The sequence below is a fragment of the Sceloporus occidentalis genome, unplaced genomic scaffold, assembly GCF_023333645.1.
Source record: "Sceloporus occidentalis isolate IW3139 unplaced genomic scaffold, rSceOcc1.0.p SCAF_1, whole genome shotgun sequence".
Classification (NCBI taxonomy): Eukaryota; Metazoa; Chordata; class Lepidosauria; order Squamata; family Phrynosomatidae; genus Sceloporus; species Sceloporus occidentalis.
Window position 1 is genome coordinate 221,826,781 of NW_028316981.1, and position 24,004 is coordinate 221,850,784.

Consider the following 24,004-nt stretch of genomic DNA (forward strand, 5'->3'; position numbering starts at 1 on the left):
ATGGTTGGAATGGCATGCGTCTGTATCACACTCTGAGGGCCATTGTGTCAGGCTGAATTGATATTACCCTTTCACCCTTTCTTTGCTTCTAATTCCTTGCTTCATTTAATTCCAGAAAAGCAAATGTGGTTCTTGAGGCAAGACAAGTAGCAATGAAGATCTTTGAAGATTACACCGTTTCCTGGTATTGGATAATAATGTGAGCAGAGAACTGAACATTCCACCTAATGTGTAGACTTAATGTGTAAACTAGAGACTTGCAGTTAGCCTTCCTTCACTTGGTTTCAATCATTAACTAATTATCATTATCGCTATATACTATAATGTCTTATGAAGCATTTGCTAAGGAAACCAGCTTTGCAAGAGCTAGAAACTCCTTCTTCTCTTCACACTGGTGCTTTTCCCCCTCCCTCTTTTTCTTTTTTAAAAATTGATCTTCCGTTCTCTCGATCCTGGTGCTTGTTCAGACTTTCCTTCACCTCACTCCCCAGTCACACCATGTAGCAGAATATTTTCACTTTCTTCCTCTTTTTTAAATTGTTGAAAGAATCTATGAACCTTGCAGAAGGAATTACCAGTGAAGGCTTCTGTTTGGAGAATTTTCTATTGGAGGCAGGACTGCAGCATCCCCTTCGCTGCTTAATATGGCACCAAGTGACCGAAAGTATTACTGCAAGTTACAGAAAAAATAACTAAAATTAATTCAGTGTAAAAAAACTTGAGGTGCACATGCTGAGGGTCTCCTTAATGTCTATATCAAATTTCAGTTGTCTATATTTCACTGTTCTGGTGCTGAAGACAGAGACAAACAGATACCTTATTGCTATAGTAAATAGATAAATAAACAAACTATGAATTTTCCATTTTTTCTTTGGAAATGTATTAAAGTTACTTAACTAGGTCATCATACCTTTCAAACTATTCTTCTGATCCTTTAACAGCATTCGCTAACCTTTTTTATTCTGTTACCACTTTGGTTTATGTTGCCTGTCCAGTATCCTCTTGCTTAACAGTTATTTGCCCTTTCTGTCCCTCTGCCCAATTTTTTAATGTGTACTGATGTCCATTTCCTTCACATACTATGCACTGTTCCTTCATATTCTGTGCTTTTATCCAAGACAGTGAGTATGTTTGTGAGGTAACATGGATACTGTGCAAGTGAATGAGGACTTGTAGAAGATAGGTAAATGGCAACCAGATACATATGTTCTTATGTAAATATAATCAAGATGGGAGGTGAAAGGAAGGGGTATTTTGCAAGACAGGCAGCATGATATGTATAAAGAAAATATATAATATTGAAGCAGTCATTCCTTCTCCCTTTCGGCATATCTCTAGGGCAGAGGTGGGCAAAGTGCACCCTGTGGGCTATATGTATACCTCAAGACTGTTTCTGAGGCACCCAAAAGCATGCTGGAAATTTTTAAAAACAGCCCCATATTCTAGGTTTGGAAGCAATTTCACCATGCCCTCCTGGGCTGTTTTGAAGGGCCTTTATTTCAATCAAGGGGGAAAAAACCCAGCCTGCTAGTGGCTATGCCTAGCTGGGGTTTAGGGGTGGGGATTTGTAGTCCATGAAGTAACATTTCCAACTCTGTTGCTTTCCATTTGTGGAGGAGCAATTCAGGAACTCCTCTGTGGTTGTCTTGTCCTTACAGAGGTCTGGTGATCTCCATGGTGGTCAGCCTTATCTTTATTGTCCTGCTTCGGTTCCTGGCAGGGATCATGGTTTGGGTGATGATAGTGCTTGTGATCCTGGTTCTTGGATATGGTGAGTTTATCTAAAGGAGGAGTCTGGCAGGTGGGTGAGAGTGAAACCATTGTTCACTGACTAAAGATCTAGCCCAGGATTGGGTAAAATTTGATCTGTTGGTACAGTTTTTATGGACCCTGGACTCCGTTGTTGCTCCCTCCAATTTAAAAGAAATGGGAACTCAACAACTTGTTTGCCACTCTAGGAATATTTAAGGTGGCAATTTTTTATAAATGTTAGTGTGACCCTCTACACCTATTTTGTAGCAGCAAATCACCCCCAAAACCAGAAGTGGCATCTAGATATATTTGTTTTGGACTCTCCCTCCCTTTACTTTACCTTCTTTGGGTATAGCCCTCACTGGGTCCTGGAGTGGGAAATTGTTGATCCCGCCATGCCCATCACCATGCTTCTTCCTCCTTGTATAGCATGGGGACCCTTGTTGTTGAAATGGCTTTTCTCCTGGTAACAAATAGCAGATCTTGCTTTCTGCTACCCAGCTGAGTTTTGCTAGTGGTAATATTTCTGACCCCTCTATTAGTCTGACAGCTGCTTTCCTCTTGCAGGAATCTTCCACTGTTACATGGAGTATTCCCAGCTCAAAGGACAGTCTGGTTCTGATGTCTCCTTGAAGGAGCTTGGGTTCCAGACAGATCTTCGTGTTTATCTCCACCTGAGACAAACCTGGCTGGCCTTCAGTAAGTGCTCTTTCTTCAGGCCTCTTCCTTCTGTGTCTCTTTATGAGTCAAATGATCCTGTGTGCTCTTAAAGAAACAGGGGAAGAGGGATGACCTCCTCAGGCTGCCATATTGTCAGTTACATTTGAGCAACTCTAGCCCTCCAGAAATTGTTGGACTGCACCTCCCTTTATCTTTCATTGCTGGTAATGCTGGCTTTTGTCAATGGGACCTGTACTCCAGCCCCATCTGGGAAATTTTCACACTGTACCATTATAGCACTATGATTCTGCTTTTTAACTACCATGGCTGCATCCTGTGAAATCCTGGGTTTTGTGGTTTGGTTAGAGGTACTAGAGACGTTCCCTGGCTGAGGTTTCTAAATTCCTCTTTCTATACTTCCAGATCCCTAGATTGCACAGAATGTTGTCTTGTCAATCAAAGTGGAATTATAGCACACTAATTGTGTGGAGTGAAAGGACCCTGTAGAGTAACAATGGCTTGCCTTCAAGGAAGCAAAGTCTATGAATTAGGAATCTTTCAGTACCAGAAAATTGTGGTTTTGCTCTGTTAAGTGAAGTGAAACTTTATTGCTAAAAGCTATAGGCCATCACAACTAAATATGCTTTAAATAAAGCACCAGGTAGTATATTAATATTTACAATTTAGCACAAAAACAGATAATGAAACAAGGATTCCCCCCCCCCCCCCACAGATATAGAAATATAACAAGTTTAAAACATTATTCTGGTAAACCAACATGATAAAATCCTTTATTAATGGTTTTGATATCTAACTCTTAACTGACTTTCAGCCAAAGCAAATTTTGCCACCCTTGCGATTAGCAAAGGAATGGAGCAAACATAACGTAAGAATGTTTGTCTTGGGGATATATATAGAGGGCATTTCAAAAGATAGTGTTATATGTCCTCCACTTTCCCAGACTCACAAATGCAGATCTTTTCGTTCATGGGGGTATTATTATGTCCTCTGTTTCATGGAGCCAGAATAGAGTAGGCTGTGTGCTTCTTACTTTTCTAAGATTTTTTCCCATCTCACATCTCCTTAATATTTTTTGTACAGTGATTATCCTATGCATTGTGGAGGTTATCATCATCTTACTCCTCATCTTCCTGCGCAAGAGGATCCTCATTGCCATTGCACTGATCAAGGAAGCCAGCAGGTGAGGTTGAGATGAATCTTCAGCATCCTTTCATTTATAGAGTCATTTTACTGTTCTATCTGTTTCTGTGGCTGCTGGAAAATCTAGCAAGGTTACACATCATCAGAAAGGCAAAGGAAACAGCTGCAGAATTCAGAATAATGACCAGTAGTCTCCTTTCATACAATCCTCCCCATACACTCAGGTCTTCTGGGGGACATTTACTTCATTCAGCTAGGACTAGGTTGGCAACTGTCAGCCAAAGTACTTTTTTTCCAGCTGCCCCAAGACTGTGGAATGACCTGCGAGAAGAGATTCAACAGTTGAATACGCTCTTATTTTTAAAATTGTAAATTTTAAACAATGAATTTTAAATATAGATTGTATTAATACATACTGTATATACTCATGTATCAGTCTAGAAAATTTATTCAAAAAATTGACCCAAAAAAACCTGGGTCGACTTATCCGTGGGTCAATGTAAGTACTGTACTTTAACTCATATATAAATATAAAAGGAGTGATTCCCTTTCTCTGACTAGAGTGCTGAAAAGTGAGAGCTTGGTTCATCCTGGGAGCACCAAAAAGAATCATGGATCCCATCTACTCTCTTATCCATCCAGCTTTTAGGATGAGCACAAACAGTTATGCCTGTCCAAATTTTTTTGGCATCCTTTTCCTTTCCATCATCCTTTCCATCCATTGTTACATGCCCCTAAGTTTTACCCTCGACTTCTCCATGGGTCATATCAAAATCCATAATTTTGGCCCCCAAACTTGCCCTCGACTTATACATGAAGTCTACTTATAGTCAAGTATATGTATGTGTCTTGTTTGTTCTTTTAAACTGATGTATGCTTTAACTGATGTTGTGTTCTTAACTGATGTATATTTGTTGGTCTGTTGTCGTTCCCCACTTTGATCCATGGGTAAATAATAATAACAATAACAACAACAATAATAATAATGCAAGCAAAGTCTGTTACTCCCAGGGTGGAATCTGCTAACTTTTTGTAGTGCAGGTCTAATGGGAAGCCAGCCTAACTGGGATTAAAGGGCAAATCATTTAAAGAGTGGTGTTGTAGCCGGATGGGCTGAGGTCTTGGAACTGATGTGTGTGCCTTTTTTTCCTCCCCGACTCCCATCTTTTTGACAGGGCCATTGGTCACATCATGACATCCTTGCTGTTTCCCCTCTGCACATTCTTCCTGGTTTGTCTCTGCATTGCTTACTGGGCCAGCACAGCTGTGTATCCTTTCATAGTCTCCCCTACCTTGGGCAGATAGATAATTGGGAGTTGGAGATGGGTGCGAGCAAGCTGCTTAGTTCTCTGAAGCTTATCACATAGGTAGGAATGGGCTGTACATTCCTCCAAGGCAGAGCCCTTGACTGTTTACAGCTTCTTGTCTACCTCTAACGAAGCTGTCTACAAGGTGTTTAATGAGACTGAGTGTGCTTATGCTGGGAAGACCTGCAACCCAGAGGTGAGAAGCCATCTAAAATAGGTACTAATTGAACAGTTAAATAATGGAGGTGGGGGAGATATGACCAGGGTAGTGTAGTGTTTTCTTCATGTGGCTGCTCTTGAAGATGATTCAAAAGCTTCAACTGTCTGCACAGTGAAGTACATGGCCTCTTATTGAGTGTGAGCTGCTGGAAGCAAGAAGAATATACCCCGGGAGTCACACACCCCAGACCCACAGCCTCTAGCTTATTGGGCAATGTGTAGGAATCTGGCAAGGGGTGCTTTTAAGAGTTTGGGCCCAACAAGTTCTCCTTCCCTACCACTCTCTCTTCTCTTGGGCATTGTCTCTGGCGACATTGATTTTTGAAGAAGTTCCACTTTCCTTCCAATAAAGGACCACCTGGGCTTGTCCTCTTATTTCTTGGATAGGTGTAAATGAGTCTCTGTACTTGGATGTCGGGGTTATGTTGTCATTTTCCTCATGAATGATAAAATGAATTTGTGAACAAGGCACTAAAGTTACTGGACAATGGAAATGGCTTTTTCTTCTCCATGTATACTGGGTGAGGTTCTCCCTGTTGAGATTAGTTTTAGGAAATGCTTCCAAGGCCATCATCTTGCCTAAGGAAAGGTGTCCAGGAAGCCCTCATGTTCATTTCTGAGGTGAAATGTAATACAAATACAAGACCCTAAAGCATCATCCCCAAGGATAAGGGGAGGCCTGGGCCTTGACCTAATACCTAAAATTTATGAGAGTTAATCATTTTCTTCCTTCCTTTCAGACCTTCAATACTTCCAACATCACCAAGCAGTGCCTAGGTGCCCGTTGCCTCTTTGCCTTCTATGGTGGTGAGACTGCCTACCACAAGTACCTCATCATCTTCCAGATCTACAATGCCTTTATGTTCTTCTGGTTGGCCAACTTTGTCATTGCCTTGGGCCAAGTCACACTGGCTGGAGCCTTTGCCTCCTACTACTGGGCCTTTAAGAAACCAGATGACATGCCCGCGTTCCCCCTCTTCTCTTCCTTTGGCCGAGCACTCAGGTAAAAGAAGAAAAGCATTGTTCACCCCATGAGCTCTGGGATGGGTTATGGGGGTTCAGGTTCATAAACATAAAAGAAAACTGGGAGTTACACAATGATTGGCAATCAGATTATTTTTATTCTGGACAAACTGGGGTATCCTTGCTGACTGGAGTGGGGCAGAGCATTGTGGTACCAGAAATTGCTTTTTGGTTTCTCAAGAGCTGGCCAAGCCTTGGTAATAGTTTCTTAAATCTGATTCCAGAGAGTAGAACCTCATTCATGCTTCTTATTTTTGTTTGAATCATGATAATCTTATGCTGGTCAATTTAGGTGAATGCTGAGGGTGAGGAAAATGTTTCAGGGGAATTCGAGAAGGCCTTACAGATTAAAGCATGCTCAGGGAGATGTCTTACTCATATCCATAAAATCCAAAAAGTTTTGGTGATTTCTTCTAAGGATCAGTCATGCTTTAGGCTGCAGGGCTTTCTGAATTATCAAAACCAGGTGCGATGGATAAATTATATCAGAAAGTAAACAACCTTTACAGGTCTGTTCCATAGCCTTAGATGAGATCTTGGGCTCAAAATGTAACTTGAGAAACTGGCTGATGTGGCTAGACAAATAGTGTCCCCTGCCCACCAACTGTGTAGGGAAAGGGCTCTGGTCTTTCTCTGGGGGGAAAAATCACAAATGCTTCTGCTAATGCAATATTTCTATTACTCCTTTCCCCCTCCCTTCTACAACAGGTATCACACAGGCTCATTGGCTTTTGGGTCTCTGATTCTAGCCATTGTTCAGATCATCCGGGTTATTCTGGAATACTTGGATCATAGGCTAAAAGGTACTAAATGGGGCAGGATTTTGGACAGGGAGGGAAGATGCAAGATGAAGTGTCAGCAGGCTCAGTTGGCATGAAGGAATTTTGTACAATTTAAACTGGAATCCATAGTTTTTTGTGGGTTTTTCGGGCTATGTGGCCATGTTCTAGCAGAGTTTCTTCCTGACGTTTCTTTCTCTGAAGATGCCAGCCACAGCTGCTGGCGAAACGTCAGGAAGAAACTCTGCTAGAACATGGCCACATAGCCCGAAAAACCCACAAAAAACTATGGATGCTGACCATGAAACACTTCCTTGGTTTCTCACTTTCCACACATTCTGGAGTGCTCTTATGAGTTTTGAATCAAAGTGATAGCTTGCATGTTTTGTGTACCTTTTTAATGTTGAAGATTAGGAAAATATTCTTAGTTTTAAAAAACGGATTTCTCAAGAATTCAAATCCTGGTCTGAAAAATAACCTTCCTTCCTCCATTGCTCTCCTTACCTTAGCTGCTGAGAACAAGTTTGCCAAGTTTCTCTTGACCTGTCTCAAATGCTGTTTCTGGTGCCTGGAGAAGTTCATCAAATTCTTGAACAGGAATGCATACATTATGGTGAGAAATTTGAACTTCTGCAGATCACCCAGGGAATCTGTGCAACTTTGTAGGTGTCCAAGTAACATGGGGACAACTTCTAAAACAGTTAGCTAGGCCAGAGATGGGGAACCTGCAGTCCATGGGATAAATTTGTTCTGCACCCAATTTGATCAGTTACTGCAGAGATTCAAGATGAGACTCCTCCTCTTTCATGGAGCCTCCACTTCTCTTTCCATGGAAGAGGGTGCTGGCAGTTTTCCTTTAGATTCATCAGTCCATTATTAGGTCTTGAAGAGGACTTGGCTGCATAAAGCTCTCCTCCTAAACACGTGTGCCAATAAATCTACTTGCAATGCTGATTTGACATTATGTCTTGAGGCAGTGTTCCAGCACTGCAGTAGCTATCCCTTCTCTTCCTTCATTGTTTCTAGTTGGTTGACTCTTTCTTGGGTACAGCTGAGTGAACTTTTTCAAAAGTTACTTTTGGGATGGTGTGCAATTTACTTTAGTGCTGTGGGACAACTGAAGGGGAAACTGGAGAAGGGATGGTTAGTTCATGAAGGGGATGGGTGTGTGAGAATGGCTGGACAGAGGGAGCCTCTTATGACAGGGTTTAAAAAAGATGTCAGGCATAGGCCAGCTTCACTGTGCTCAAATGGGAAAAGCCAGATAAAGAGCTCCACATAGGGCTGTCCTTGTCCCTCTGCAATCTTGAAATTCAAATAAGCATTTGTTAGCACAGCCCTGACACTAGGCAGATGCTCCATGGTCACAATAAGTGTCTACCTGTGAATTATTTATTTGGTTCTGAATTAGCATCATCCAATCTGTTGTAATCCCCATCACCACATAGAGATGTGAGAGCTATACACTTGAAGAAAGCAGATGAAAAGAAAATCAACTCATTTGAAATGTAGTACTGGAAAACAGGGCCAAAGATACCATGGAGAGCCAAAAAGACAAACAAATGGGTCCTTGAACAGATCAAGCCTGAAATCTTCCAGGAAGCCAAGAAGATTAAATTGAGAATGTCATACTTTAGTGAGGAAGACTGTATGTCAGATGGATAGACTCAATTAGGTACGTTACCAGACTGAAACTTCAAGACCAAGCAGAGTAGTGGAGGATAGGGGGCTTGGAGATATTTCACCCGCAGGGTCGCCATGAATCGAGATCGACTTGAGGGCAGCTAAGAACAGCAACAAAATTGTCTCTTGATCCTGTCTGATCTTGGAAACTAAGCAGGGTCAGTTCTGGTTAGTTCTTGGATAAGAAGCCGCCAGTGAATAATAGGGGCTGTAAGTTTTATTCAGAGGAAGGAACTGGCAAAACCACCTCTGAGCATTCCTTGTCTAAGAAAACACTATAAAATTTATGGGGGTTGCCATGAGTCAATAGGCGATTTGAAGGTACATGCACATACACACAACTGTCTCTTGAAGGCAGACCAAGACATGAGCTGAAAAACTACTAATGTTCCTCAAAGGTTCATGAGGACCAATGCTTTTTTCACACCTGATGTAATAATGTTTGGATTTTCTTTGATGATTCTCTCTAGATTGCTATTTATGGCACCAATTTCTGCACATCTGCAAGGAATGCCTTTTTCCTGCTCATGAGGAATATCATCAGGTGAAGTACTTGGCGATCACTTGGTATTCTGTTGCTGCTGTATTGCTTTGGGGAAGTGGTATTCAGGGAAGGTTTGCTGTTGCCTTACCCTTAGGCTGAGAGAGTATGATCTGCCCAATGTCACTATGGGGACCTCCGCTTATACTGTCACTATGGCACAAAGGCTGGTAACCACCAGCATTCAACAATTGCTACCACTCAGATATTGTGTGTCAGTGATTAACCACTCTAATAGGACAATTCTGGTGATCCTGGATGCATTTGAATAAATACAAGAATAATTTATTAAACTAAAGTTCAACATACAGCTATAGATTACTTTGTGTAGAGAAGTTTAGGATTACAGAATTTCAAAGCTTAGTTGTTTACTGTTACTTATTTAACTCATCCAAATTCTAATCGACTCCAAAGTTTCACACTACAGTCATCCCTCCATATTTGCAGATTTGATATTTGCGGATTTGATTATTCACGGATTTCATTAATATGTTCTCTCTAGGACTGTCTAGGTCCTCCAGTGCAACTCTGTGGTCAACTTTAACTAAACATTGCACTGGAAGACCATTTGTAGCTACTCCAGTGCCATTCTATGGTCAGTGTATGTTGGACATTGACCACAGAGTTGCACTGGAGGACCTAGAGATTCCTAGAGAGGTGTCCTCTCAGGTAAAAACAGTGTTTTTGTTATTTGAGGTTTTTCCATATTCACGGGGGTCTTGTTCCCCTAACCCTAGCGAATATGGAGGGACAACTGTACATTCTTTTCCTGTCTCTTCATATTCCTAGCTGAACTCAACTAACTGTCCTAACTGACCCAAAACACAAGTTCCTTCTCTTCACTGTCTCATCTCTCACTCCATTCTTCACTGTCTCTTCTCTAACTCTATAAATCAGAAAACATTCAGGGGTAGGTGTGTTGGCAACAATCCAATAACATCAACAAAATCAAACAGTGATATCTTTATGGAGCCAACCAAAATGTTTTACCTCAACACCACCTAAAGTTTTCCTGATACAAAAACATGAAGACTTCTTGAGAAATTCATTACCCTCTGTGTAACAAAGGGGCCTGGGACCTCACAAAGGATGCAAAGGAAGTGTTGCAAGCAGATGTTAAATTTCCTGGCCAGAAGGAGGAGGTGCAAGCCTGCAAGAAATACCCCTCCACACTTTCTGAACTGAGAACAAAGACAGCAAAATGCAGGCCAATGACTAACATCTTCAGTTATGTTTTTTAACACCTTGCCTGATGAAGAAACCAGTGGAGTTTAAGAAAGCTTGCAACATATTGTGCATTTTGGTTGGCCCAATAAAGATGTCACTGTTTGGTGGATTTTTTATGTTACTGGATTAATAGTTTTTTGTGTTTTTTGGGGGGCCAGCCACAGTTGCTGGCGAAACATCAGGAAGAAAGTCTGCTAGAACATGGCCACATAGCCTGAAAAACCCGCAAAAAACTGTGGATGCCGGCCATGAAAGCCTTCGACTTACTGGATTAACTCTATAAATAACTCATAGATGTAACTGAATCTAACAAATTCCTGTATCTGATTGACTAATACACATACACATCAGCCTTTTAAAAATCCTATTCAAATGTTTACCCAATCACTGGACTTCTTTAGCATACCATGTACTAACTCCTCAACAACTTACTACATACACTGTCCATCACATACATAAACATATTGTACCTTAATTTCTCTAATAAATACAACAACAGAATGTCACTCAGTAGTTTACTGTAGCTAATCAGGATTTGAACTCCAGTCTTCTGAATCTTAGTCCAGCACTCCAGCCATGCTGGCTCATTTTGGACTACAACTCTCAGAATTCCCACAAGTTATTCTAGGACTTGTGGTCCAAAGGGGGAAACATCTTCACACACAGCTCTAGAATTGCCCTTCATTTAACACTTCTTTCCCCAAGCACTTTCAAAGTCTTGTCACTGCTGCCAACCCCAGGCTGAAAAGTCTACATGATGCAGCAGCTGTTAAAAGACAGGACATCCCTGTCCCCTTGGGCAACTGCCTTATTTTCTCTGTTAGTGCTAAGAGAGAGTGCCAGGTGCTGCAACCTGAAGGAGGAGGATGCTGGGAGGTGCAGTCAGGGACTGCATGTGACATGTAGACTGTCAGTTCTGCCATCACTGAAGTCAAGGAAAGAGAAAACCTCTGTGTTATAGTTGCGGATCTTGATTCTCTGCACTCAATTTCTCTAATAAATACAACAACAGAATGTCACTCAGTAGTTTACTGTAGCTAATCAGGATTTACCATGGAAATGGGTTGGTTTCATGCAAAACTTGTGATTTGGTGTGCTTGGACCAGATATTTGTTTCAAAGACTTTCTCTGCTTGTGGGTTCCTCCATGTGAAATGATCTCCTCACTGAAATCAGGTGGGTACCTAATGTTGAGTGTGTCCACTGTCAACTGAAGACCTTAATCTGTTTATCCAGGAATTTTCATGATGGTTAGCCCTATTACTTACCCTGTTTTGTAGTGAATGGCTTAATGAATTTTCCTTTTTTATTGTTTTACCCATTGGAACCCTAAGTGATTGTGTACAGCTTTGAAGCTTTTAAAAAGCAGTATATAAATACTGGAAATAAATAAAATAAAAATGGAGAAGTGTAGTACCCGGAGGGAACCTGATATGGTAAAACTGAACATAATGGATGCAAATGAGGAAGGAATACGAGTAGGGTTTGTGAGCAATGACCTCTAATGTACTACAAGAGCAAGTGGTCTATCCAAAATGTGTGGGTTCTGATGAACCCAGCAGGTGGGAAGTGCTGAGACTGCTAGCCTCTTGTTATCTAAAGCAGTGCTATTCAAAGTGTTGGACTGTGGACCAGTGCTGGTCCACAAACCATTGGCTGTCGGTTCATGGTGAGTTTCTAGTTTTGCCTATGGGCACAAATCTGATCCTGTTGCCAGCACAATGGGAAAAAGTCATCCAATCCACCATATCAGATAGCTTAAGAAGCCCTGATCTGAATGAAGTACAGAAGCCCTGCTCAAGAGCCTTTCTAACAAAGCCTCTTTTGCAGAGTTTGCTGGAACTTTTCTCAAATATATAACTGTAAGGCTAGAAGATGCGTTGTTTGTTTTTCTGTCTTTCAGGGTGGCTGTTCTGGACAAAGTCACTGATTTCCTTCTTTTCCTTGGCAAACTCCTGATTGTAGGAAGTGTTGGTAAGTGCCTTAATGATATTTTAGGCCTCTTCTGAATCCATCCTGCTGGAGTCTCTCACACAGGTTTCTTCAAATTTGGTAGCACTAACTAGTTTGTCTCGTTTTGAAGCACTGAAGTCAGTTAGGAATAACTTCATGCATGGCTCTGGGTTGTGTTGGTGTGTCACTGTTAATATCCTCTGAGGCAGTTTGTCAAAGAAATAAGCCAGTGTTCCCCTGATTTATCTCCCTCAGATGTGTTGGACCAAAATTCCCATAGCCCCCATGACTGTGCTAGCCAACAATGGGAGTTGCAATGCAACATACTGTATCTGGAAAACATCGGGATGGGGAAGGTTGACTTACACGCCCTGCCCTATTTGTTTGCTCCTTACTTGGTTTTTCTTATAGCTCTCTCTGATAAAATGTGGAAGCAACAGCACAAGCCCTATTTTGGATGAGTGATGCATGTTGCAAGAGACTTGATGTTTGATTGGCGTAGGGTGGAAACATATTGTTGGGAGGGTGAAGTGTTAATGGTGTCAAACCAGATGGAATGAAATTATTTGTCTCTCCTCTGTAGGGATACTTGCCTTTTTCTTTTTCACCCAGAGGATAAAGGTGATTCAAGATACAGCACCACCTCTCAACTATTACTGGGTCCCCATTCTGGTTGGTATCTAGGAGTTGTCATCTCAGCCTTAGCTATATTGCATAGTTGCTATTTTCCTCTTTAGTATAATGCACTTTCCCCTCACAGTAATCATTCTCTTCAATAGCTCTGTTTACTTAGGAAGCAGAAAACTTTTTAAAAATACTCTTTAGTTTTCAAAATCTCCAACCAGCATGGTCTTTCAAGGTGGGGGATTCTGAGAGCAGCTGCATGTAAAAGTTAGCTTTCTGAAGGTTGAGAAGAAAGGAGGCAGAAGGTGAAAGCCTGTCTGTTTTAATTAGCACTATAACCTTGTGCAGTAGATTAAGATGAGAGAGAGAGAGAGAGTAACTGACTCAGAAATCATTTTCTGTCATGTATGAATTCTGCATTCAACTCTTAACTTACTCGGAGAGGGTGCAGTTTCACTCACTATTCTCTGTTCAGATCTTGATAGCTGTAATGCAGCTGTAACTGAGACAAGTCTTTCTTCTTTTTCTTGTAGACTGTAATTGTGGGATCCTATCTTATTGCACATGGATTCTTCAGTGTGTATGCCATGTGTGTGGACACCCTCTTCCTTTGCTTTTGTAAGTATTTACAAAAATGGTGAGTGATACAGTTGAAATAAGCACGTATCTCCAAAGTGCTAAAACTGCAAAGGATGCCAAGCACCCTAGCTGTGTAGCAGAGTCAGCCATGTTGCTTATTTGTGCAGGAAATGCTGCCTGGCCACTTGGATGTTGCACAAGCAGCTATTAATATATTGAACAGCAAAATGCAGGCCAATGGCTAACATCTTCACTTATGTTTTTTAACACCTTGCCTGATGAAGAAACCAGTGGAGTTTAAGAAAGCTTACTCCTGTAACTCTTTCCCCAGCCATTCACATAAAGACTCCCTATCTCTCCTCAAAAATCAGGAGTAATAACAGCTTCTGGTGATAAAATAAACACTAGAAACGTTTGGCCCTGCTTTTATCGATGAACAGGGTTCCTAGTGTTATTCCATTCCGTAGGAGCAGCCATCTTAATGTATTGCAGCCAGAGGTTGGAAACACTAGTGTTTTTGGATTACTATTGCTCAGGATCTCTCAGCCAGCATGGCCATTGGTCTTGCTGGCTAGGAAATTCTGGGGATTTCCCCCCCCCCCCCCCAAAATAGGTAACCCTTCTGAGCTCTGGGTGTAGCACAGTCCAGAGAGGTATCTAGATACCATGTGGTATCTAGATGTGAAACAGATTTATTGTCGCCACAGCATGGCTTGCTATTGCATATCAGTCTAGTTTCTTTGGAGGGCTTTACTAATAATCTGGTTTTTGGACAGGATGAACAGATTCAGAAGAGTTTCTCTTTAAAATACCTTTCATAATTGTATAGATGAGGGAATTTTAGCAGATGTAGCTTGGACACAACAGGTTCCAAACGAACCCTGAGGTTTTTACTTCATCACTTCTGCCTGTATTTTTCTCCTCCAGGCCTCCTTTGCTTTTTGTTGTTAGATTCATTAGCCGAAAGTTAAGAAAACAGGGAGGACAAAGGTCAGTTGGAGAAGCTGATGGTCAGAGGCACCACAGTTTTATTTTTGCAGATATTCTCTGTTCTAATATCTGGAAGTAACATAGAATGCTAAAGGTAACCTAATAAAGAAAAATAATGTATAGTTGGTATCCCAGTCCTCTACATGGTTGCCAAGAAGCAGGCCTACTGACCTCCATGGGGCTTAGATCCAATAAATGCACAGAACCAGTGTGGTGTAGTGGTTAGAGTGTTGGACTAGGACCTTGGAAAATCAGGATTTGAATTCCTCCTAAACCATGAGCGATTTTAGATGCACTTACTCTCTCAGTGAGAGAAAAGCAGTGCAAAGCTCTGAATAAATGTTGCCAATAAAACCTGGTTAGAGGATCACCAAAAGTTGTAGTTGACTTGAAAGCACATGATGAGTTTATGCAGAGCATAGCAATCTGTATTTACATATGCTTGATCCCATGCTTCTTTCTCAGAAAACAATCTCTGATGAGACCTCAGTATCTGTTGTGTTTGTTAACTGATTGATCACCATTTTAACCAATTATCAGTTGAGAAATCCACTGCTGAATGTCTCTTAAATTTATTTGCATTTGAAAATCATGGGCGGGCCCTGGGTATTCACTAGGATTTGGTTCCAGGACCAAATGAGACATCCATGGATGCTCAAGTCCCATTATATACAATGATGTATATTATATACGATGATGTCCTTTATATAAAATGACAAAATCAAGGTATGCTTTGGGGAATATATATTCAAGCCATGGATGGTTGAATCCATGGATAAGGAATCTCTGGATATTGAGGGACAACTGTATAACCAGTAAGGGTGGTATTTGAGGCAGCTGTTCAGGTGTTAACTGGTTTCTTTCCAGAGGTGGGATTTCTAGCCTTACCTGTTGGCCATATTCAGCTCTAGTCCCTTCCTAGCTTTTCTTCTCAGTTATAGGAACTCTCCATATGGCTGAGGTATCCTACCCGTATGTCATGCATTTACTTGATCAATGTTTTGCAAATAGCTGAATATACCCTTATGGGGTGCAGTACACCTAGGGTATCTAGTATTTTCAGGCAGTCTCTCACCCAAGTACTAACCCTATGCTTAACCCTTTTTAACTTTTAAGACCAGATGAGATTAGATATGATCAGAGTGGTATGACCACAGACAGGCAGTAAAAAAAATATGGAGGAAGGTAGACTTAGTGCCAGCCTAGCTTGAATAGTTGCTTTCCATTTAGGAGTCTGTATTGAGGAACCTTGAAAAGGAAAGCAAGCCTTGGGCAGTGGTAGTTCTATGTGTTTTTTGCCATCAAGTGAGTTTTGATTTAGAGCGTCCCTATGAATGAGAGACCTCCAAGAGCCCCCATCATCAACTGCCCTGCTCAAATCTTGTAAACTCAGAGTCATGGCTTCCTTGATTGAATCAGTCCACCTTATTGTGGTCTCTCTCTTTTCCTACTACCTTTACCAAACATTGGCCCGATGCTATTTGCGCCACCACCGCAACCACACGTGCCCAGCTGTGATTCAGGTTGCAGCGGCAGCCCTGAACCAGGCCAGGGGAATGAGTGGATTCTTCCCACTCCTTTTTAGCCTGCTTCTTTTCTAAAGACACAGTGTCGGTGCAGTTTCCCGCTGTGTTTGGGGTGTGCTATGCCCCGAACACAGCAGGAAATGGTGTCATTTGGCCCATTTCTTTTGGGCCATTGTTGCCATTTCCAGTGAATCACATCATCTCATGATACATCCAAAGTACGAGATCCGACGGATTAAGAAGAATTTTTATATGCCTCCCAATACAAACAAAAGTGAAGCCTAATCTATTTGGTCCCAAATAGAAGAACAATTTTAGTGCTGATTCCCTTGCTTTGAGCCACCCTGATTTGAGGTAGGTGATTATTTTAAACTTAGAATAGGCTTGTCAGAGAAGGCATTAAAGCAGGCGTGAATAAAGTATGATCCACAAGCTGTTTGAGGCCTTTCTCACTCCCCAACAAGTTCTAAGGCCGAGTCTCCCCTCCACCGTAATTGTATTAGGCCCAAAAGATGCCTTTTTGAAACAAGGAAACAGACAGAAAGTAAAACATTTTGCTATGTTTATAACCCACAGAGGTCCAGAAACATGCCAGGATTACTGTAAAGCATATATGGTGCATTTTGTGTTTGAAAAAATAATCCAAATAACTGAAACAAAATCAGAGATGTCAGTTTGGCAAGGGAGGGTATGGCTTTATGACAGTTCACAGCAGGCCAGTCCTTTTAGTGTAGTCAAAATGCCAGTGTTTGGATAGGAATGAAAGATGGTTTACAACCAAATATTCAAAGGACAAAGTAGTAAATGGGTTTGATATGTGTTTGGCTTCATTTGCAATAAGGCATGGATTGAGCATCCTAAATCATTTGAGATGGGCTGACAAGTGCAAGGGATACTCAGAGCAGACATAAGATTAAATTGGCCATCAGTGGCTTAATAGTTTTCTGTTTCCCTTGGCTGGAAGGCTGGGGTGTAGATGCTTCAGCCCTGTTGCAGAATGACAGCAAGAACTAATTCCTCTTAGGATTTTTACAGTCATTAACTTTCTCATTCTTCTCCATATCTTCATCATCACCTAGCAACCCCTCTGCTTCTGCTTTAGTAGCCAGAACATTCTATGTAGCACAAAAACAAGCGACTGCCTAATTTGCTTTGTTCTTTTCTTGGTGGAGGAATCTAATTGCAACTAACTTTCCCATTTTCTCTCTTTCTCTCTCCCCCCGCCCTTGCTTTTTGCCCCTTTGCCCTTGTCTTCATTTATTTATTTTTGCTTTGCTTCTTGTGTTCTTCCTGTCACTGTTTTCTCTGTCTTTCCTCTTGGGATCCCAAAAGGTGAAGATCTGGAAAGGAACGATGGATCTCCTGAGCGGCCTTATTACATGTCCCCTGCACTGAGAGAAATCCTGCTGAAGGGGAGCCTAGAATCCTCCAAAAGTGCTGAGAACCAAGAATAGGGGCAAAACAAGGGTTCCAAGTGGGAAAGGCACAAGCATGATGTAAATGTCCCACTGCCAGCCTTGTGCACACACCTCTCCGATGAGTGTACAGGGGCTGCCCTCTGTGTCCTCTGTGGCTGCCCTGAGCACTGGTGCAAACCTTCTGATTTTGACATTTGGGAAGGTTTGAGGGTTGCTTGCACCTAGCAAGTAGGAAGTTGTGGTATATAACCTGCCTCTGCCCAGCAAAGATTCCAGCACCAATGCAAGCAGAGCTGTAACTGGAGGCTTAAATGTATTTAACGTTGACAAAGGCCTTCCTTCTCCACTGTGGCACCATGCAGGCTCATCATCCGCCCTCCTCAAGATGCCATCTTTAGAGCAGGGTTTATTTAAACAAGGATATGTACAGTACAAAAGAGAATGCTGTACTACTCACACATAAGACATTTCCCATCTCTTTAGTCCACTTTGATTAGGCAGAGATGGAGCAGACCCGTTCTGTTTGTGAATTTCAAGCATGGATGCTGGGTGACCCCCAGAGAGGGGCAGAAGATCCAGAACTATTGTTGGGATGCTCTGCCCTTCTTTGTGGGTGGCTATGGAGGGTTGATCTGAGTCCAATTAATTGGGAAGATTCAAGTTGCACAGGATTCTTCTTCAGACAGAAATAAGTGGAAGGGAGAAATGAAGAATTCTTTGTCTTTGTTCTGAAGTTCCAGTTAAGATTTTGTAGGCCACTTTCTACATAGATTTGAGGATTTGTTCAGCCAAAGCCGATTTCTCCCAGTAGATAGAAACTTAAGAAACTTACTTGTTTTCATTTATACTTCCTTATTCTCATGCTTAGCAGTGTTCTGTGCAACCTGAAAGCCTGCTATCTTTTAGTGAACTGTTTTGAAGCTCTAGCATGCCACTGAAAGTATTGCTGCTTGCAGAATTATCTGATCCAAATACAGTTGGATTTGCTTCTTTTTAACTTTTATAAAACTTGTTTGGATGCAAAAATATGTTATTTTTCCCTAATGTGTGATCTGGTTAGATGATTCTTTTACAAGTGTGTATTATCTTTGCCTATGATCTGGATAGGTTTTTATATGTGCCAGAAAAATGCAACCTTTACCTGAAGTTAGGCAGATTATATGTAGATTGGACCTAAATGTTTCAGCCTCATTCGGATAATATAGTATTTGCCTCATATTGGACAACACATAGTCCCTAGGCACCGTGCAGCCAATTTTGTGGTCCCTGCCACCCCCATTTGCTGCTGCTGTTTTCCACAACCAATAGAAGTATTATGTCAAAATTTACAGTGTTGTGATGGAAACAACCTTTTCTTCTGTCCATTCTGGAAGAGAAAGTATTATTATTCTGCCTTACCTGTTTGTAGGGCTCTCTGATGTGGTAGAGCACTGCCAGATTTAGCAGCAGCAGGAAGAATCTCCACTGAAGCTGCTGATTTTTGGCACCAGATATCACATTTAGATCACAGTGTTTAATACCCAGTGTGTGGGTGGCAGGTCAAGTGGAGTTTCTCAGTACTGTGAAGTTGCCTATGCCTGTGCAAGGAGTGAGTAAGAGGTTGGAGGAAATGGAAGTTTTAAGATCAAGATGGCACAAGAGAGGCTACACGGAAGCAGAGAAGAACCATGCTAATGTACTTGCTGATTTTGTTGAGAATGGTTCATGCCCTCCAGGTGGTGTTAAAACATCCAGGTTTTGTTTTGCCAAAATCAGTGCCTTATTAAAAGAGATTCTAAGTTTCATACTGTCTAGGGATCAAAAGGAACACTATCCACTTAAATTTTATTACCTGAAAACAAAGCTGGAACTCTGGTGAATATGTAAGTCACCTTCCCATTTGAATTGACAAGCTTTGTGTAAATTCATTTGTGGGAAGATGCAATAGCTTGTTGCTTTAAAAGACAAATTGTTACAAGCATTTATAAGTAAAAAATGAAATTAAATACTGTATTCCCTTCTCGTCTCAGTTATTCCTGATAGTTACTTTTGGTACAGATGTCCTCCTAGCATGCAATGAGCAACACAGGAATTACTGAACTGATTAGAGTTGCAAAGTTTAATATGAATAAAGGGATATGGACAGAGGGATACTCATGAGTTCTGTGTCCATGAGAGTTGTGAAGTTGCTTTCTCAGAAAGAAGGCTAGAAAGTCCAAAGATTTCAAATGCTGCTCCATATATAATGTATCCTTCTGCTTTGACGAGACCAGTGTTCATGCCTAACATTGTCTGAAGCCTGAGTCCTTTAAAAAGAGATCTGAAAATGATTTAGCAAAGATTTGCTTCTCCTGATGTGCACACATTTCTTTTGTTCCAGTGTTTCTTCTGGTCAAATAGGTTTTTGATATAATATAAAACTTGCAAAATGCCTTTACTAGAAGTAAAAAATGGTTGATTGTAGACATCCTGAGCAATGTGCCCTCTTTCAGTTCTCTGAAAGTCCAAGCTCTTGATTTATCTGGAGGGATCTGTCTTTGGCTTTTGCTGGCAGAGTATCCTTTACTACTTCTCTACTTTCTCATGGGAGGAAAAGAATTGTTTTCATTGCTATTCCTGCTAAAATGCAGAACAGTGCTTCTCAGGCTCTCTGATATGCTGGACTGGCAATTATTTTCCCCCTAATCTGCCATAGACCAGTGATTTGTGCCCATTGTTTCATTCTTTCCTGGAAACTTGTTAAGGATGAGCAGCCAGTGCCTCTAGGACTGGCATCAGCCTGGGGTTCACCACTTCAAGTAGCAGAGATATAGAAGACGCAGCAAGAAAGGACTCCTCATTGTGAAAATGCATAATGCTTTATCTTTTCCTGTGTTTCTGCTTTCTTAAGACAAAGGTGGGGAAACATTGGCCTCTGGATGTTTCAGACTACGATCCGCACAACCCCCTACCTACTACTCATGTTGGATGGCCTTAGTGGGAGTTGCGGGCCAAAAATCTGGAGGCCAAAGGTTTGCACAACTGTCCAGAGCATCAGTGGCAACCTGTGGCACTTCTGATATTGTTTGACTGAACTCTTGAGTGTTGACCAGAGCTGGTGAGAATCAGTGCAACAACAGTTAAAGGGTCAAACGTTGACCAGCCCTACTTTTGCTAATTTTTCTAGAGTTAAGACTGTTAAATTGGGTTGAGAATGTTGTTAAACTACATCTGACAACTACAATTTAATGATATCTAGAGGGCCCAGATCGAGGTTTCCCACCCAACATCAGTTTCACTTTCTTAAAAGAAATCGTGGTGTTCAGAGTTTATAAAGATCTGCTGATTGTGCATTAAAACAACTGACTGCTTTGTTCTGAATGTGACAATCAAGTTGCACCAGGAGACTCTGGAATGCAGGGAGGGAAGGTATAAATAGTGATATTTCTTTTTAAGTGCAAATTTTGTCTCAGATACCAAGGTATCGAATCATTAGACCCACTGGCCTGAAATGATTTATCCCATCACAGAGATTAAGATATTGTCTACATGGGTCAGACAACTCACTTTGTCCTGTTTGAACAATGCAGGCCAAAACCCCAGGAACAGGATTAATCTTGCTAGACTGGGTGCAGATCTGGAGGACCTGGCCCAATATAAAGGCAAAAGGGCCTTAATCTGGGGTAATTTGAACCTGATTTGCTGTGAATTTCTTGGAAACCCTGTGGCAAATCCTGGCTGATCAGATGGCCCCATAGATCCCTTAACTCCATCCACTGTTGCTGCAAATGAGTAGACCCATGTTGCTGTGTCAGATGTGGAAACGGGGTGCCTCACCACATGAGTGCAGCCAGACACTGTTTCCACATCAGATGCAGTGATGGACAGAGGTAAAGGGTTCACAGCAGTAGCAGGGCCCAGAGAAGCGTAGGGACAGGTGTGTAAACATCTGCCTGTCCCTGCACCGACTCAGGGACTGATCCAGGTAAGCACTGGGGCTAGGTGAACACTGAGCCCATGCCTGTCTGCTCAGCCCCTAAGGGGGGCTATTCCCAGTAATTTGTTTTTTCATTGACACCACTTTTGTAATAATTCTTCTTGGAAAGATTGACCTATCCATTCTGAATCTCTTTTCTGATCTTTGTGCCTCTAAGTGGGATATGCTGTAACCCGCCTGGATGCCTTGTGATTGGCCGGGCTATAAATAAATCATCATTATTATTATTATTATTATTATTATTATTATTATGTGACCAGGGCTCATTCACACTATGTGATTATGGTGCTATGATTCCACTTTGACTCCTATGGTACCATCCTATTGAATTTAGTTTGACAGCTGAGGTTGGGGCCTTTAGACTTCTCAGCCAAAGAACTACTCTGTCAGATCACCAAACTATAATCCCCAGGATCCATAGCAGTTGAAGTGCTGTAATTGTGTAGTGTGAATGGGTCCTTGGTGGCTTACATGGTGGTGTTGCTGACAGCGAATCTACTCTGAAGTTTAAAGGAGATATTCAATATCCTACAAGGACAGGTTTTAGCCTCTTGGCTAGTTCCTTTAAAGTTTGAACTTGTGCCCGGAGCAGTACCACTGTCAGGGCAACATTGCATTCAGTGGGTAAGCTTTCCTCGGCTTCTAAGGGTCTTAGGATGCTATCAGTTCTTTGTAATCACTTGCCTGGTTTCCATTTGGGATATCTTGTCATCCAAATAATTCTAAGGCGAACATTTCAACACCCCTCTTTACTGGGGTTTATATCTCTTTGCAGTGGAAGACCTGGAACGTAATGATGGCTCTACTGAAAAGCCTTACTTCATGTCATCTAATCTGAGAAAGCTCTTGAAGAAGACTAACAAACAGCCAGCGGATACATAAGTGGCATCTCCTTTCTGTGCTTCAGAATTTTAACAAGTCCATTTTTGAAGAGCAGGATCCGTGGGGTTACAACGTCCTGCCTTCAGTTGCTCTGCTAAGCAATAGTAGATTACTCAAATTTTGGCAAATCTTTTGGAACCTTTCCCCTCTTTTGAGTGAGAAATACATGATTTGTGCTTCGGTAGCCCCATAGATTTCAGCACAGTAAAGCACAGATGTGTCTGCTGCTGACTTGAACAAAGTTCATGTGAATTCATGATTGGGGGTGATGGGATTTTTTGTTGTTATTATTGTTACAAGAGGCAGAACAGTTTATTTAAATAATAAACAATCTAGCTGCAAAGAATTTAGCAACTTTGGTAGTTACATGTTCACTGCTGTCCGCAAGAAGATAGTCCACATAAAATTTCTCCTGCCTGCCAGGAAACTCTTGAATAAACGGGGTACGCTGTTCAGAATAAAGGGAGCAACAAATGAGGATATGGCCAATAGATTCGATTTCTTCAGAGCCACAAGGGCAAAACCGGCATTGGTATGGTATCTTTTTAAATCTGCCTTCCAATACGGCAGACGGAAGGATATTTAATCTTGCAAGCATAAAGGCCCTTCTTAACTTGGGAGTTTTCAAGTAATCAAAGGCCCGTTACAGACGGGCCTTTAATACGCCCTCGTCATGTTCTAGGGGTTGGCCGAGGACCTAGCGTCCATACCGGCCTCACCCCTAGCACGTGACGGGGGCGTAAAGATGGCGGCGCCCTATACACACGGGTGCCGCCATCTTTACGTGCCGGATGCGTTGCGTCCGCACGTGTTGCCCCGGAAACAACACCGCAAATGCGCCCCTTGCGCTTTGCGGCGCCTCTTCCGGGGCCTCAGAAGGAGCGCAATTTCCGCGCTCCTTCTCGGCAGAGTCCGGGAGACGCGCTGTTTAAAGGCTGCGGCTCCCGGATGGAGCAAGCAGCGGCAGCAGCAGACCACCGCAATCCGGCGGTCTGTAACGCGCCACTGTATCTAGCATGCTTGTAGGTTATTCCCAGCTTCCCTGAAGATGGGATATAAAACCGATTGGCTTTTATGGTGCTGTAAGTCAATATCCTTAATTCGCTGGATGATGGCAATTTTTACCTTGTTATAACCCAGTGAGATTACATATGGCAATGACAACCCAATATAAGAAAGTTTCGTAAATAAAGATTTCTTCCAAGCCGAAGTAATGTTAATGGAGCCAAACCAACTGGAACAAATAGTGAAAGGGAAGTTTGGTAAGAAGAGCCAATATTGTTGGCTTTCAAAGGAGGAAAACTCTGTTTAAAAATATTCTCTCGTGTATGGAGTAAAAAAGATAAAACAGTAAGCATCAGGTATAAAATAACTTAAATAAGAAGCAGAACCTAGTATTTGTGCCAAACATTCCATTAAATAACAAGGAAGAAAGTAGCAGATATACAAAAAGTACTAAATCGTTTGGCTATGCGTTGGTGAGTTACACATAACTTTCTACAAAGAAAATGGGAAAGCCATCAGTCTATTCAAATCTTAACTCTTGTTTTTGCTTTTTTTTTTAATGCTCTCTACTCTGACGTACATCCCTGTAACGTTCAAAAATATTTTATACGTGGAATATTAAACATTTTATTTTGTATACTTGTTCTGGGTATTTATTTATTTTAACCGAGCCCCTTCATTATAGCTTGCTAGTGTTATTTGTTGTTAAAAATACTTCTGC

The 24,004-nt window shown here is 41.7% G+C and overlaps 1 protein-coding gene across 3 annotated transcripts in view; it reads left to right on the forward strand.

The window, feature by feature from the left end:
• Positions 1–23,922, forward strand: part of SLC44A2 (solute carrier family 44 member 2 (CTL2 blood group)) — an 89,598-nt gene extending 65,676 nt beyond the window's left edge. For 2 of the 3 annotated variants that reach the window (XM_089489105.1, XM_089489107.1), the window contains exons 9-22: positions 116–199; positions 1,659–1,771; positions 2,320–2,451; positions 3,514–3,613; positions 4,749–4,841; positions 4,992–5,076; positions 5,840–6,102; positions 6,831–6,925; positions 7,411–7,514; positions 9,055–9,128; positions 12,255–12,325; positions 12,888–12,976; positions 13,462–13,546; positions 17,356–19,883. In XM_089489105.1, coding sequence (XP_089345231.1) covers positions 116–199; positions 1,659–1,771; positions 2,320–2,451; positions 3,514–3,613; positions 4,749–4,841; positions 4,992–5,076; positions 5,840–6,102; positions 6,831–6,925; positions 7,411–7,514; positions 9,055–9,128; positions 12,255–12,325; positions 12,888–12,976; positions 13,462–13,546; positions 17,356–17,477 — 1,510 coding nt within the window. In that variant the 3' untranslated portion in view covers positions 17,478–19,883. Of the gene's footprint in view, positions 1–115; positions 200–1,658; positions 1,772–2,319; positions 2,452–3,513; positions 3,614–4,748; positions 4,842–4,991; positions 5,077–5,839; positions 6,103–6,830; positions 6,926–7,410; positions 7,515–9,054; positions 9,129–12,254; positions 12,326–12,887; positions 12,977–13,461; positions 13,547–17,355; positions 19,884–22,171 lie in introns of those variants that run through there. The other variant, XM_089489106.1, reaches the window with a different exon arrangement.
• The last annotated feature ends 82 nt before the right edge of the window (positions 23,923–24,004 follow it).